The 14,774-nt window shown below is 31.3% G+C and overlaps 2 protein-coding genes across 7 annotated transcripts; one reads left to right on the forward strand and one right to left on the reverse strand.

The window, feature by feature from the left end:
* Positions 1 to 7,231: 7,231 nt before the first annotated feature.
* Positions 7,232 to 10,324, reverse strand: LOC18105039 (transcription termination factor MTEF18, mitochondrial). Of its 4 annotated transcripts, none has more exons than XM_024584440.2 (3): positions 8,552 to 10,324; positions 8,302 to 8,418; positions 7,232 to 7,613 (listed from the first exon to the last, which is right to left on the reverse strand). In XM_024584440.2, the coding sequence occupies exon 1, from the start codon at positions 10,275 to 10,277 to the stop codon at positions 8,604 to 8,606; it is 1,674 nt and encodes a 557-aa protein (XP_024440208.1). In that variant the 5' UTR covers positions 10,278 to 10,324; the 3' UTR covers positions 7,232 to 7,613; positions 8,302 to 8,418; positions 8,552 to 8,603. The 4 variants fall into 4 exon arrangements, with proteins under 4 accessions (XP_024440208.1, XP_024440206.1, XP_024440207.1 ...); XM_024584438.2 differs by having other exon boundaries at positions 7,232 to 7,649; XM_024584439.2 differs by having other exon boundaries at positions 8,302 to 10,324.
* A 906-nt stretch (positions 10,325 to 11,230) lies between these two features.
* On the forward strand, positions 11,231 to 13,980 carry LOC18105040 (flowering locus K homology domain). Of its 3 annotated transcripts, none has more exons than XM_052447263.1 (8): positions 11,231 to 11,558; positions 11,673 to 12,017; positions 12,300 to 12,358; positions 12,472 to 12,560; positions 12,678 to 12,790; positions 13,008 to 13,070; positions 13,281 to 13,351; positions 13,648 to 13,980. In XM_052447263.1, the coding sequence occupies exons 1-8, from the start codon at positions 11,286 to 11,288 to the stop codon at positions 13,670 to 13,672; spliced, it is 1,038 nt and encodes a 345-aa protein (XP_052303223.1). In that variant the 5' UTR covers positions 11,231 to 11,285; the 3' UTR covers positions 13,673 to 13,980. The 3 variants fall into 3 exon arrangements, with proteins under 3 accessions (XP_052303223.1, XP_024440168.1, XP_024440167.1); XM_024584399.2 differs by having other exon boundaries at positions 11,233 to 11,558; positions 13,660 to 13,980; XM_024584400.2 differs by lacking the exons at positions 13,281 to 13,351; positions 13,648 to 13,980 and having other exon boundaries at positions 12,925 to 13,066.
* Positions 13,981 to 14,774: the final 794 nt, after the last annotated feature.

Consider the following 14,774-nt stretch of genomic DNA (forward strand, 5'->3'; position numbering starts at 1 on the left):
GTTCAAAAATGTATTAAATTGATATTTTTTCTAGTTTTTATGATAATTTTAATACGTTGATGTGAAAAAATTATTTTGATATATTTTTAAATAAAAAAATTTTAAAAAATATCTTACACTATAATACCAAATATATATTATGCAAAATTAGTATTGTGGTGGAAATAGCTTAAAAGGAAGAAGAAGAAGATTTTGTTGCGGATTAAAGAGGGTTGTTATTTTGTTTGTCCTGGCATTGCAAGAACTTAAATCACTTTCCCTTTGCATGTTCATAAAATAAGGCTATTGTTAGTATAAGCTATTATGGAGAATCTAACGAGTCATGTGTGGAACATCTGTGTTGTGTTCTTACTAGATTTGGTCCTTAAATCTCGAGTTTTTTTTTTTTTTTTAGTTTAATGTGGATGTTCGGACTAGCTTGCGTGTACCTCGACTAATCCCACGGACCCTGAAGTTAACGACCATGTAAGCCTCCAGTGACCATCATATGAGCAACCACAGGGCTCGAACCTGAGACCACAGAAAGAACAAACCTCTTGGTCCCAAGCTCTTACTACTGGTCACTATTGTATGGTTAATCTCGAGCATATTAATCTCCCAACTGCATCCAAAAAGTGGCTACAACTTTAGACACCGAGGAAAAGGTTGTTGACTGGTGGTGGGTTCATTGCAGGATGCCAAGATGAGAGGCTCAAATCAAGGAAAAACATTCTCTTATTACCAAGGATCACAATTTAACATCGACTTATCCGAACCAACCTAAATCAATATGTTTTTTTATATATATAATTACCTTATTTAATAGTCAAAATGATTGGAAATCTTCCATATTTATCCTTTCTTAGTAGGTAATAATAGATTTATATTTATAAGAGGTAATAGATTTAATATGGATATTGTCAAAACCGATTCAAGTTTATATATATATTATTATTTTATTTTATATTGAACAATAAATAACACCCGAGTAAAAGATATTGATGTAAGTACCCTAAACTTGAGAGATAGAATATAAATATTTAAATACTTTACATGTTAAGTAACAAGTAGAGTATGTATATAGTAAAAACTCTATTTGTGAATATTCATTAACATGCCTACTTGTTATTGTGAGATTATAGTTCAAGTTTATCCTACAAAAATGTACAAGAATTCTTCCCTTATATGCTATCAAAATGGTACGTGAATCTTATTATAATATATACTAAAACATTTAGGAAATTTATTGTAGCACTTTCTTTTTTAAATTCCTTTTTTCTATGCCCAAATTAAATTATAATTTATCAAAATTCGATAAGCTCGTGGCAAAAAAAGATTGATGATGAATTGTCCACCCCTTACAAAAAGAAAAAATAATTAAAAAGATAACATGTATGTTGGGCCACCCAGGTTAGGCTCGTGCACCTGATCTATTTTTTATTTTGTTTTGTCCTTCAATTTTTCATTCCAATTACATCATTTATTTTAAAAAAAAATTATTTATTTTTGTTGTCATATATTTAGCTAGAAATATTTTAAAAAAAAAACTACAAACCCAATAAAATCCATGATCCAAGTAAATTTGACAAATTAAGCCACAAAACCCATCTAATATGTTGTCATTTGTTTTTTATTCTAGTTTCATGCTTTAACTTTGTTTAAAAAAAATATATGTTTTTTTTTTCATGTGTTCAGGTAAAAAATAAATTTTTAAAAATAAAATTATCTAACTTAATAAAATCCATAACCCAAATTACGAGTTCGGTAAATTAAGCCACAAAATATATAAAAATCAATCCAATATATTATCATATCTGTATTTTTTAAAAAATACCATGAATCAGTCTTCGTAATATGTTTTATTTTAGTTTATACGAGATGACTTGCCCACGCGCTGCCGCGGGCTTATAAAACAAATGCACTTGATAGTGTTATAATTGTGAACCAGCGCTAGATAAGTAATAGAAATTAAAGGTATGATGGAGCAAATATTTCATGACGGAAAAAAAAAGTTGTGTTGCTGATCAAAAACTTAGAGACTGAACAAAATGATTTGTAGCAATCTACAGTGTTTTGTGAGGAAAGATACAGTGCTTTCGCCACATGATTTAGCTTTTCAGTTAATAAAAAGCAAAAAAAAATACAAAGCTAAATTCTCTACCAACTTAATATTAAAAAAAAACCAACAAAGATAATTTTGGAAGGAAAAAAACCCATGAGAAAAAATGTTGCAGCAATTGATAATGTTTTGTGAGGAAAACTATAGCGCTTTTCCCAATAAAATAAACTAAAAAACTATTTAGAGAAATATTGTAGCAATCCATAGTGTTTTGTGAGAAAAACTACAACGCTTTCCTCATATGATTTAGCTTTATTGTAATTATAATTCTTAACCAACTCAATATTAAAAAAAAAATCGACAAAGATAATTTTGGAAAAAATCATTAAAAAATCACATGGGAAAACACTGCAACAATTCACAGTGTTTTAAAGAAAAAAAATAATAAAGCTAAATTTTTAATCGGCTCAATATTAAAAAAAAATCAACAAAGATAATTTTAGAAAAAAAAATAACAAAACAAACACAAAAAAAAGGGGAAAAATCATGTTGGAAACACTGTAGCAATTCACCGTGTTTTGTGATGAAAGCTACAGTGCTTCCCCACATGATTTAGCCTTATTTTGTAATAACTTGTAATTGTAATTCACAAACAATTCAATATTAAAAAAATAAAATTAAAAAAGATAATTTGAAAAAAATTATAACAAAAAAAAATATGCGGGGAGACACTGTAGCAATCAACAATGTTTTATGAGCAAAGTTACAATATTTTCCCCACATGATTAAGCTTTATTATAAAGTTAAATTTTAACCAACTCAATATTTAAAAAAATAAAATTGACGAAAATGATTTTGAAAAAAAATATCACAAAAAAAGAAAACACAAAAGAAACTGGAAAAAAACCATGTGAGGAAAAACTGTATCAATCCATAGTGTTTTTTGAGGAAAAACATGTATTTACTTATAATTACAATTCTTAACCAGCTTAATATTTAAAAAATAAAATTGACAAAGATAATTTTAGGGAAAAACATAACGAAAACAGAAAAAAACCATGTGGAAAAAAACACTGTAGCAACCAACAGTAATTTTCAAGGAAAGTTAAAGTGATTTCCTCACATATTGTAACTGTAATTTTTAATCAGCTCAATATTAAAAAATAAAATAAAAAAAGATAATTTCAGAGAAAATCATTAAAAAAACCATGCGGAGAAACACTGTAGCAATAAACAATGTTTTAAAGAAAAAAATTACAAAACTAAATTCTCAACTAGCTCCATATTAAAAAAAAATCGAAAAATATAATTTTGAAAAATAAAGAAATAAAATAGAAAAACTACGTGGAAAAACATCGCAACAATCCACAGTATTTTCAAGAAAAAAATTACAAAGCAAAAATTTTAACCAGGTCAATATTTAAAATGTAAAATCAACAAAAATAATTTTGAAAAAAACAAAAAAAAATTTAGGAAAGTTGAAAAAAAAAAGAAAAAATTAGAGAAAAAAAAGGGTAAGAATCACTGTGGATTACCGTTGTAATCCACAATGATTTAGGTGTGGGGTAACAATGATTCCCTCACACCATTTAGATATTGTTTAATAGATAAATTAGTTTTGTTTTGGTTTCTAAATAGTTATTATAATCTCAGAAATCCAATCACAAGTTTAGCTAATTAATCAAGATTTTACAAAATCCATTCAGTGCATCATCATGTCAAAATAATAAAAATAAAAATAAAATTCTGAATTTATGTTCTTGAATTTTTTTTCTGTCTAATTTTTTTAAAAAAGTTCATTATAACCGCAACGTAACGCACCCTCGTGTCATCTAATAGAGTCATGATGAACTGGCCATGACCCAGTTCAATGTTTATTCAACTTGCACTTAAAAAGGAAAAAACGACCTGAATTTTCAATTCTGAGGGTCATCAGACCTCTTCAGATGGTTATACCGATGATAAATTTAGCGGTTAGCACGTAGAGTTAAAAATATTAGCGATTTGATATAAAAGTAAAAAATTTCAGTGAAATAATATATTTTTTATTATATGTATTTCAGAAATACAATATGGTGAAACTTCAATTATCTTATTTAAGTGGTTAATTGGTAAAACCGGTTGATCAATTTCAAAGAAAAATCTTAAATTTGCCAAAACTGGAGGCCTCATAGAGATTTTTTTTTATCGAAAGATTCGACAACCTGTGTAACGACGTAGTATTTATTTTAGAAGAAACAACATCAAGAAACTTTTGTAAAAATTTGAGCGTGATCCAACGATCGAATAAAAAGTTATGGCCATCTTGAGCTATTATTCTAGTTCAGCTTGACCAAACCTCCTATTGATATATAAATACATCTATTAGGTCATTCGCATAATCTGCTTGAGCTAGATTCTTATTTAGTTATAATAGACTCACACCTGACTAATCAGAATCACCCACTATTATATGAACAATAACCTTTTAATATTTTAATTGGATTCTAATTTTTAGTAAACAAGTTAAACAAGAGATGTATATTTTTTATCTATAAACATGTTTAGAAGAAAATCTTCATAGAATTATGATTTTTGTGTAAAACAATCAATTGATTAATACAATAAGATCCAACTTGATCAATTAAAGAAAAAAATTAAAATTTAATTATTTCATGTTTTTGAAATATTAAACTATGGTATTTTACCAGATTTTTTTATCCGGTTCAGATAAAATTTTACATCTACTGTGCTGATTTGTTTTTTAAAATCCTTGTACCGAGACACCTTCATCACACCATGCAGAGAGTGTCAAATGTTGTAATGAGTAGATACACCCTTGGCATTAATGGAAACAACATGCTAATTTATTTCTTTTGGCCTTTTCTTTCATTTTTTTAATTGATAAAATATTTTCCAATTAGTTTGTGATTTTTACATATAAACATTAAAAATTAATGAAATCAAGTTCGTTAGGATAAGTTTAATTAAATCACCTCCATTTAAATTAAATTAATAACTCTAATATCTTATTATAAAAGATCAAAAGTTATAAAACACTAAAAAAAATAAAAAATAAAATTAACCGGATATGAACTAGTCAAAACTTTAATTATCCTATAATTTAATCAAAAACTTATTGGCTTTTTTATCAAAATAATATTAATATAAATTAATATTATTAGAATACAAAATCAACGGCCATCCATCTACTTTTTTTTCAACTATAAAACCCAAAAGTTTTAAATGCGAATGCGTCAAACAAAGCAAGTCCAAATGACTATTACCACTCTTTGTTGGATTATATTTTACCCCACCTGTTATGACGTCGTCAATGCAATACCTATCTCTGTTTTTTTAAGTTTAATATGGATGTCTGGGTCAGCTTGCGCGTATCTTGATTAATCTCACGGATTCTAAAGTTAACAACCATGTAAGCTTCCAATAAGCATCATATAAGCAACTACATGACTCGAACCTGAGACTACAAAAAAAATAAATCTCTTAATCTCAAATTATTACCACTAACCACCACCTATCAATCTCTGTTTTAAAATATTATAAAGGTGAGTCGGCATCACAAATTCTTAACTTTTTATTATAAAGCAAAGCTTACGGGCCCACGAACACGAGGTGTTTATGGGCTCAATATAAGGCCCAGATAAGAGGACCAAAAATGCACTCGAGTAGTTTTAATTTTTTCGAGGCTCATACTGAATCTCTTTATTTTCTGGATCGTCGATGAATTATTCTTTGAATTCATTTTGAAAGGAAAAAAAAATCAAATCCGAAACCCAATAAAACTAATAATAATATTATCATTTAGATTGTAAATATTTCTTTTATTTTCTCACATTCTTTTGTTTACATCTCTTACTTATCTGAGAACCAGAAAATTTCCTTTTCAATTCTTATATAGAGCTACAGTATATTAGTAACAAAATAGTTTATGGGGCGCGCTACGTCCAGATTGGATCATAATTTTTTTGAAAAACAATTTAAGGCACTATTTTGTATCGTAGTTAAATCTAACCTAAAAAATCTAACTCTTTATATAATTTAAGTTTAAAATTAAATTGTGAAAAAATTACCTTGATATATTTCAGTCAACTTGAAAGATTCAAAACAACTCAAATAATCGGTAAAAAATATAATTTGTTTTTTTTAAAAAATCATGATGATTTTTTTATTTTAATATTAAAATAGTAACATATTAGATCGACTCCGGCTTCAAGGCTTAACCGATCACACCTATATTATAAACTCCACTATGTTTAATAACTTTGATTTTTTTTCTTTGTTTTTAAAAAACTACTTTTTACTTTATGATATAATAACAAAATTAAACACTTGTAAAATTAAGTACCAATAAAAAACCAGAACATTTGTTTGAAACTACAATAACCTCATAGAAAATAAATATAAACAAATTATAAAGCCAATTCAAAATAAATCAAATATTAAAGGATGTAATTAAAAAAAAAATTGAATCAAAAGAAAAATACTAGAAGATGACTTAAAACTAAAAAAAAAAACCCAACTCAACAGATAAACTTTGAAACCTCTCAATCCGACTATTTGCTTAACTTGAATTTAAAATTAACTAACGTGAAAGCTGTTTGACATGACCCAATTAACTTGATAAGTATAAAAATAACTAAGAATACTGGTAAAATGAGTGATTTGATTTTTTTCAAATAAATAAATAAATTTAAGATAATATTTTTTTTATAATATTGAAATGATGACATATTAAATCAACTCAGACTTTATGACTCAACCTACCAAACTCATGATTCAGATTTTGAACTCCGTTAGGTTTAAAAACTTTTTTTTTACTTATTTTTTACTTAATAGTATGATAACAAAAATATATGTCGGTAAAATTAAACACTGATCAAATTTCAAAATATTTGTTTGAGATTGTGATAATTTTATATAAAACAAAACCAAAATAAAATATAAAGATCAATTTAAAATTAATAAAATATAAAGGACAAAAATAAAAACAAAAAAAAATCTAAAATCTATGACTACAATAATTTCATAGAAAACAAAATAAATAATGAATACCAATTTAAAATTCATAAAATATTTTTAAAAAAATTGAAAAAAAAGAAAGAAACAATGGGGTAGCTCCTTCACTGTTAACACACAAACACAGTGAAGTTGCTGGAGTTTCACAAAGAAAAAAAATTGAAAGATAAGAGTGTAAAAAAAAAAGAAGGAAAAAAAAAATATGAACGGTGAAGGAATCCAGTTCCTTTTTAGTAGAGTAGATAATTACTCCCCTAAATATCTTAGAGCTCGCCATTAGAAACAAAAACTGCGTGAGAATAAACATCCCCATACATCATTTTCTTATCATAGACAAGCAGTGTCTTTGTAATGTCTTGTAAGAAAGAATTGTGGTATAGTGACTGCTACTTCCAACATCAGAGTTCAGCAGCCTGGCCATCAGCTTTCTCCAGCTTCCATGTCCACTTTATTTGGAGAGGAGAAAGGGGAGGTGCAAGTTTCATGAGAAGTGAGATTGTCCACGAGTCGTCCACATCCCTGGGACTTCTGCCTTCAATTTCAATGCACCCTCCATATGCTGACAGGGATGAAAATATGCAACAGCCATGGTCATCTGTCGACCAATCAGTCATTACAAGCAAACATCTAAGAGTAACAAGAAGAAAAAAGGAAGCAATATATGCCCAGACAATAAGATAGAAGCAAGCAAGCAAACATCTAAGGTTACACCAAGAAAAAATGTGGAATGCTCGTGAACAAACCTAGCCCTCCCAACTCAATTCTCCCAATCTTCAAAACTGGATTGAAGGTTGAAATTGTCAAGGGTTTCTTTCCCCAATTCGACAAGGTTTTAAAAAAAAATTTCCGCATGTCCATATGCAAAGATCAATGCAACAGTTTGCAACAATGCATGCCCAGACAATAAGTTGGAGGTTACTTGAAAAAAAATCACTTCATCTAAACACTATGAGAAGAATTTTTTCAGCACAATTTTCCATGGGATGTTCAAATGTCTGAGAGTCATGAATATTTATGATTAACCGCCAATACATGTAAAACAAAGTCAGACCAAGGTATCTCTTTTTTATGGCAATACATGCATATTAATATGCAGGAGATGTCAACGCGCACACAAGAACTATGTTTGCAAAATCTTTTCCTTAAAGAAATTAAAAGTCGTGTATCTGGAGACAATAGTACTATTATTGATCGCAGAATTGCCAAATATAATGAATACTTTCTAGATGTCAAAAAAGATAACTTACTTAACATGGAACAAACCCCGGTTGTTTCCAAATGATGCGCAAAATTTGTTGGAATTTTCTCAAGGCCGCACCCAGGAAGATCAAATCAACGCTGCTGAATTCATTACTACATAAAGGCTAGAACCAGAGACCGAGGAAAATGAGAGATGCAGGTGTCCCCGGGCAAGTCAGCAAGATATTAACGGATATGACACATCCATCTAATACATGAATGAAAAAACTCAAAACACTGTTTATCAGAAGTATCTACCTGCCAAGAAGATCATCACACCGAATCACCATGTTTTACTGTTCTCCATCTTTCAGTGGGCTTTTGAATGAGAAAAATCAACCCAAAGTTTTGGAGCATCTGGGTGAATTACATGTAAGCGAGCTACAAAACTCTTGTCACTGGTTGCAACAATGCTTGCAATGGAGTACTCCTGCTTACAGAAACCCCTTTCTGTGAGCCACATATGAAATCTATGTCTTGGTTTAATCCGATTCTCCAGGTTAAAACACAAAAATGAAGGAAAAATATCAAGGTACTGCAAGGAGGATTTCATGTCCTCACAAAGGTAGTTTAATTTCTGCTGCAGTATCTCAGGTTTTTGGCTAAGGATCTTTGGCATCATTCTAATCATTGAGCAAAGCTTCGAGAATACAATCCCATAACGAAGAAGGCAATCAACTCGTTCTTGTAATTCACTACTAGTACCATGCAAGTCAGTTAATACCTTAATAGTTAAAGCATTCTCTCCAAACCCGATTGCATGCAAGAACTCCAACTTATTCATTGTATGCATGGGCGTTCTTGTACATTGGATCCTTTCCAAGCTATCTCTATATTTTTCATCCAAATCTTCATCAGGATCACTCATGACATAACTAGCAAGCAACTGATGATTTCCATCCTTAATTTTATTGAAAAACCATTCATGTAACTCCATAGCTCTCATCACATGAGGCAAATTGGCCATTTTATTTCTGCCAAACACATGGCCATAATTTTGAGCAACAGATTTCAATTCTTCAGCACTCAACCCAAAATGCTTCAACAACCCCTTAACTGAAATCACCTGCCCTTCCAACTGAAAATCCAAAATTCCTGGCTTCGTTAGTAATAACAAACCAACATCCTCCTTTCTAACACCAAATTTACAAAAAAACTCCGCCTTTTGAACCAAAACCTCTACTGGGTAATCAACAAAAATTCTTTTACTCTTCCCCATCAACTCCCCTACTTTCCCTTTCTCACAACCCAAATCATAAAACACCCGAATTTTCCTACAAACCTCATACCAAGCATCCACATTTCCTTCAACACAACTCTCCAAATCAAAATCCACAAAAACCCTTTTCAGATCATCAAACAAAGCACCAATCTCGCCACTCAATTCACCTCTCAACACAAAAGGAAACGCCAAGGAAATACCAATCACCGACGTAGTGCTAAACCTAAAACCCTTAAGCCCACAAAGCCTGGACTTCACCTCCTCTTCACTCATACTGAAAACACGTTTCTCCTCTTTATACAACATCCCCAACTTATTCCAGGGAAACCCAAAATCACAAAGCACACAAGAAACATTTATAGCACTCCCCTCTTCAGAAATAAAAAACTTGTCATTAGACAAAAACCCACTAACCTCATCATAATCAATTCCAATACTTTCATAAAAAAACTCTAATTCATTAATGGGATGGTACCTGAGATATTTCTGAAGTGAAGTAGCGAATGTTGGTGAAGTGAAATGAATGTTGGAGACGAGATTTGAGAGAGAAACAAGAGAATTCTTGCTTATTTGATCTGCATAACTGTATGGTAGTGACCTTGTTGAGTGTAGATAATCTGTTAAAGCTTGCTGGGCTAGTTTGATTGCTTGATTCTTGTACTTCCATGGCACACTCGTAAATATTGGACGTTTTGGTAGAGAGCTGCTAAAATGGCGGCAAAATGTTGTATAGATTGAAATTGGTATTGGCATCTTCCACATATTAGGGTTTTTGCTCTGATTTTTCAGGGCTTTATGTTTATTCGCTTGAAAGAGTTCGGGTTTAGTTTTATATAAAGGGTATAATTGTGATTTTAATAGTTTTATGCGTCCTTATTATTCAGGATAAACCCCATTTTAGCTCCTAATATATTTCCTTGTTATCAATTAAGTTTCAAATCTCTTAAGTCTATCAATTTTAGACAATTAAACAATTGCACCCGTCCACTATGCATATCATCTTTCAGTATCTTTATTTAAATATCAAATAAACTCCAATCTATCTAAAAAAATAATTATAATATCAAATCATTATAACAATTTTTTATATGAGATAATGAAGATTTTAAAAAAATAAAATTATTATAATTTAATGTTCTAAAATTAAATTTTAAAATAGATTGGGGGTTATTTTTATGCTTTAAATGGAAATATATAAATTGAATGATTTTTTTATTTGTCATTATCCGTTTGTTTTGCATAAAATATTTTCTGGATTTTTTTATGTTTATTTTCAAATATATTTTATTGCAAAATATTTTACAAAAAAAACTGATTAATAAAAAATATTTTATAATCAACATTCAAATTTAATTCATTTATTAAAAAGTATTTTTGATTCATAAAATATTAATATTCCAATTACATATCAAATTATTTTAATATTCTTCTTCATCTCACTATCATCATTTTCTTCTCTTTAACTATTATCATCTCATCATTATTTTATCACCATCTTCTCCTTCATTTTTATTATTAAAAAATATTTTAAATATAAAATATTTTACACAAAACAAACTAATCACCGTAAAAAAAAAAGAAGAAGAAGGAAAGCATTATAAAATATGGATTATTGGATGGTATTGATAAAATCAAAAGATTTAAAATTTAATTATCAATATAGTAAAATATCAGGGGTTACATTTGAAGTTTTTCCTATTATTTATTGATGGCAGCCTCCGGTCTTTTGTCTATTTGTTTCTCTCTCCAAACAAGGACTAACGTTCTTTGATGGCGCAACCATGGGAATTACAGTTAAATCCCTCGCCGCCAGGCACTGAATTGCCTAAGTTAAACGCCCTCCCGGTGACAGCCAAGCGCCGGCGTGACGATTTTGACGGTGGTGAAACATCCGCCGCAAAACGGCAAGCTAGAGCAGATGTTATATTCAGGATCGTGGTCCCGTCGGGAAAGATCGGAAAAGTAATCGGCAAACAAGGCCATCGTATCCAGAAGATTCGAGAAGATACCAAAGCCACGATCAAAATCGCCGACGCCGTCGCCGTCAGTAATAAAATCCATTCCCCCAATTTTAATGAAAATTAGGGTTTTGTACTTAAATTCAAATGATTGACTATCGAAAGTTTTTTTATTTTTTGTTTTTTTAATGTTGTGTAGAGACATGAAGAGCGTGTGATAATTATAAGCTCGAAGGAAAATGAGAATGGGGCAACTGACGCGGAGAATGCGTTGCAGCGAATAGCAGAGTTGATTTTGAATGAAGATGATGGAGGTAGCAGTGCCGGCGGCGGCGTGGAGATAGGGAAACTAGTCAATGCAGGGCATGTGGCTGCAAATACGATAAGATTATTAATAGCTGGGTCTCAAGCTGGTTCTTTGATAGGAATGTCTGGTCAAAATATAGTGAAATTGAGGAACTCATCAGGTGCAATGATCACTGTTCTTGCGCCGAATCAGTTGCCTCTCTGTGCTTCTGCTTATGAATCTGATCGTGTTGTGCAGGTTGGCTTGTTGTAATGGTTTTAATGAACTTGCTTTTTAAGATTAAGATGGGGTTTTGATGCTTCTTTATTTGATTTAGCTCGTTGTTAGCTGTTTCATGAGTATAAAATAATTGCCTTGCTAGCCTTTTTTTTTTTTACTGAAAATTTGTTTAACTTGGTATAATATTGAGAATTTTAAGGTTGCTTTAGTTGATTTCATTTTCATCAATTGTGAAATGGATAACTAGCTGAAACCGGATAGAAAGAATAATGGGTGACTGAAATTTTTTGTTAAATACAGATATCAGGAGATGTACCTGTAGTGCTAAAAGCTCTGGAGGAGATTGGTTGTCAACTCAGGTTTTGAATGCTATGTTGGTTGATGTTATTTGGTGTTTCAGTCTTGTTTGTTGTATTGTCTTGGGAAAATATATTTTTAAAGTTAAATAATGCTTTGAGTTTATGTGGTTTAGGGAGAACCCACCTAAACAAGTAATTTCTATCAGTCCATCGTACAACTATAGCGCAGTTCCATTTCAACAATATGCGCCCCAAGCTGCAGGTGATTTCATTGTTGTGTTTATAGAAGGAAAAAAAAAATTATACCTGCCGACTGTTTTTCAAATGTTAATATTTTTGTGTTATAACCACATCATCTTTAGGACAACCAATCTTGCAGCTGATTATGTAACCATGGAGATGATGGTCCCGGAGACAATGATGGGTGGCTTGATAGGAAGAAGTGGTTCTAATATATCAAGGATCAGAGTGGAGTCTGGAGCAGTAATCAAGGTCAGCAGATGTCCAAATCTTTATCTGTGATATCCAATTCCCAATCTCTTACTGATTTCTGGTTGAGAATGCAAATATTTAAATCTTTTATCAGTTCTGGGTTTATTGATTTCATAAATTACCTGTTTCACTAGCTGCCTAGCTTGACAAAAACATTGCGATATACAACTTGGTGAGGACGAGTGAGTATTCTTCTCTTTGGTTTTCTCTTATGCAGGTTCATGGTGGGAAAGGTGCGCAAAAACATAGGCATATACAACTAGCTGGTAGTTCTCAGCAGGTATTCCTACTATCAACCATCAATTTTCCACAACAAATAAGAAAAACTCAAAAAAGTTCATCATTGTAACATATAAAAAACAACTATTTTATGGGCTTTGCTTATTGTCCTCGTGTTTTTGTAACGTAATCTTATGTATCAAAAGAGCCAGTCATCTAAGTTGTATTTTCCAAGGTTTTCTTTTTATTGAAACTGCTGGATGCATTACAGGTGGCGCTAGCAAAACAGAGGGTAGATGAATACATATATTCTCAGTTGGTTCAACAAGCTGGCACTCAACAGTAAGTGCTCCTGTCTCAAAATGTTTTCAATTCTTCTCTCCTTGTTTGGTTGTGAAGTTTTCTGTCGTATATCATAGTTTGCTAGAGAGCTGGCTAGTATACTTGCTGAATTTCCACTCCCCATTATTGTGCAATTGAGGGAGAATCGATACTATATTATAAAAGCTTTGAGATATGCTTTGAAGGATAAATTTGTTGATACTTGTTGATTTCTTGCTCTGTCTAGTGGCTGGAATATTAGTTGTGCCAACCTCGAATACAATTCAAGGAATCTATATATAATTTAACATGATAAGGTGTATTTTCAGGTTGCAGATATGATGAAGCTGGAATGGCCAAGATCTTTGTCAGGCTCTCTCGTCTCCACATTTGTTAAAGTTCCTGGCAGCTGTATAACCGGGCCTTGTACCCTTGGTGCTTCATTGATGGGGCACGAACATGAGCCATGTAGGTGGATATCTATTCATTCTGTTGCGTGAATGGTGTATTGGGTTTTGGGATGCTAGTGCTCAATGAACAAACTAACCTTTTGCCTTTATTATTAATTTGGTGAGACTTTTGTAATACCATTTATCTTCTGAGCTGCTCTCACATTACGAAGAAGAGCACCATGAGAAGAGTTCTGCTAACTTGATCAATTGCGTTGGCATTGCATTAAACTGGTTGAGCAATGGAGAATAGCCGAATGGAGGTTGCAATAACGAAGCCATGATGCCTGCGTCTCGCTGTTTGATGCTAAATCACTTGTTTTGAAAGTTGAAACAAATGGGTATGCCTTTAATCTCAAGGCCAAGGAATAAAGGCAGATGCATGCTCTTGGATCTAGAAAGAAGTGGAAAGAACAGAACCGAGTGTTTATCAAATACAATCAGTGATAACTCGCTCTCGGGACAGATAACATTGCAAAATTAACGTTAAGAATCTACAGGGGGCAGGTTTCTGGGCCTTCAATCCAACAAATTCTCAAATAATGTTGGGGCCATGGGATGAATGTTCATGGGCCAAGGAGCCATGAAATTGACACTCAAACATTTCACTATTCATTATAAGGTTTCTTTTGCTTCATTAGGTCCCTGTAGTTTTCTAAGCTTTACAATTCGATCAACAAAGTTCATTTCTATTACATAAAAGTTGAGAAAGGAGAGAGAGAGGAGAGGAAAGAGGAAAGTTTTGGCCGGTCATATTTAAAAAAAAAAAAAAATGTTGATGCTGGTGTCATTGAATTCTTGAAAAATAGTTTGATTGAGGCGGTTTGGTGCTTCAATTGTCTTGAAAAAAGTAGTTCGGAATTTGAAAAATATTTTGATTTTGAGCTAACTAGATATATTTTTGGGTTAGAAATAAGGCTATAGAAGTTTTTTAGATAACATGTGTTTTTAGGTAAAACAAAAGAAGAAGGTTAAAATATGGGTTTGGATTTTCA

Source organism: Populus trichocarpa, chromosome 14 (assembly GCF_000002775.5).
Source record: "Populus trichocarpa isolate Nisqually-1 chromosome 14, P.trichocarpa_v4.1, whole genome shotgun sequence".
NCBI lineage: Eukaryota > Viridiplantae > Streptophyta > Magnoliopsida > Malpighiales > Salicaceae > Populus > Populus trichocarpa.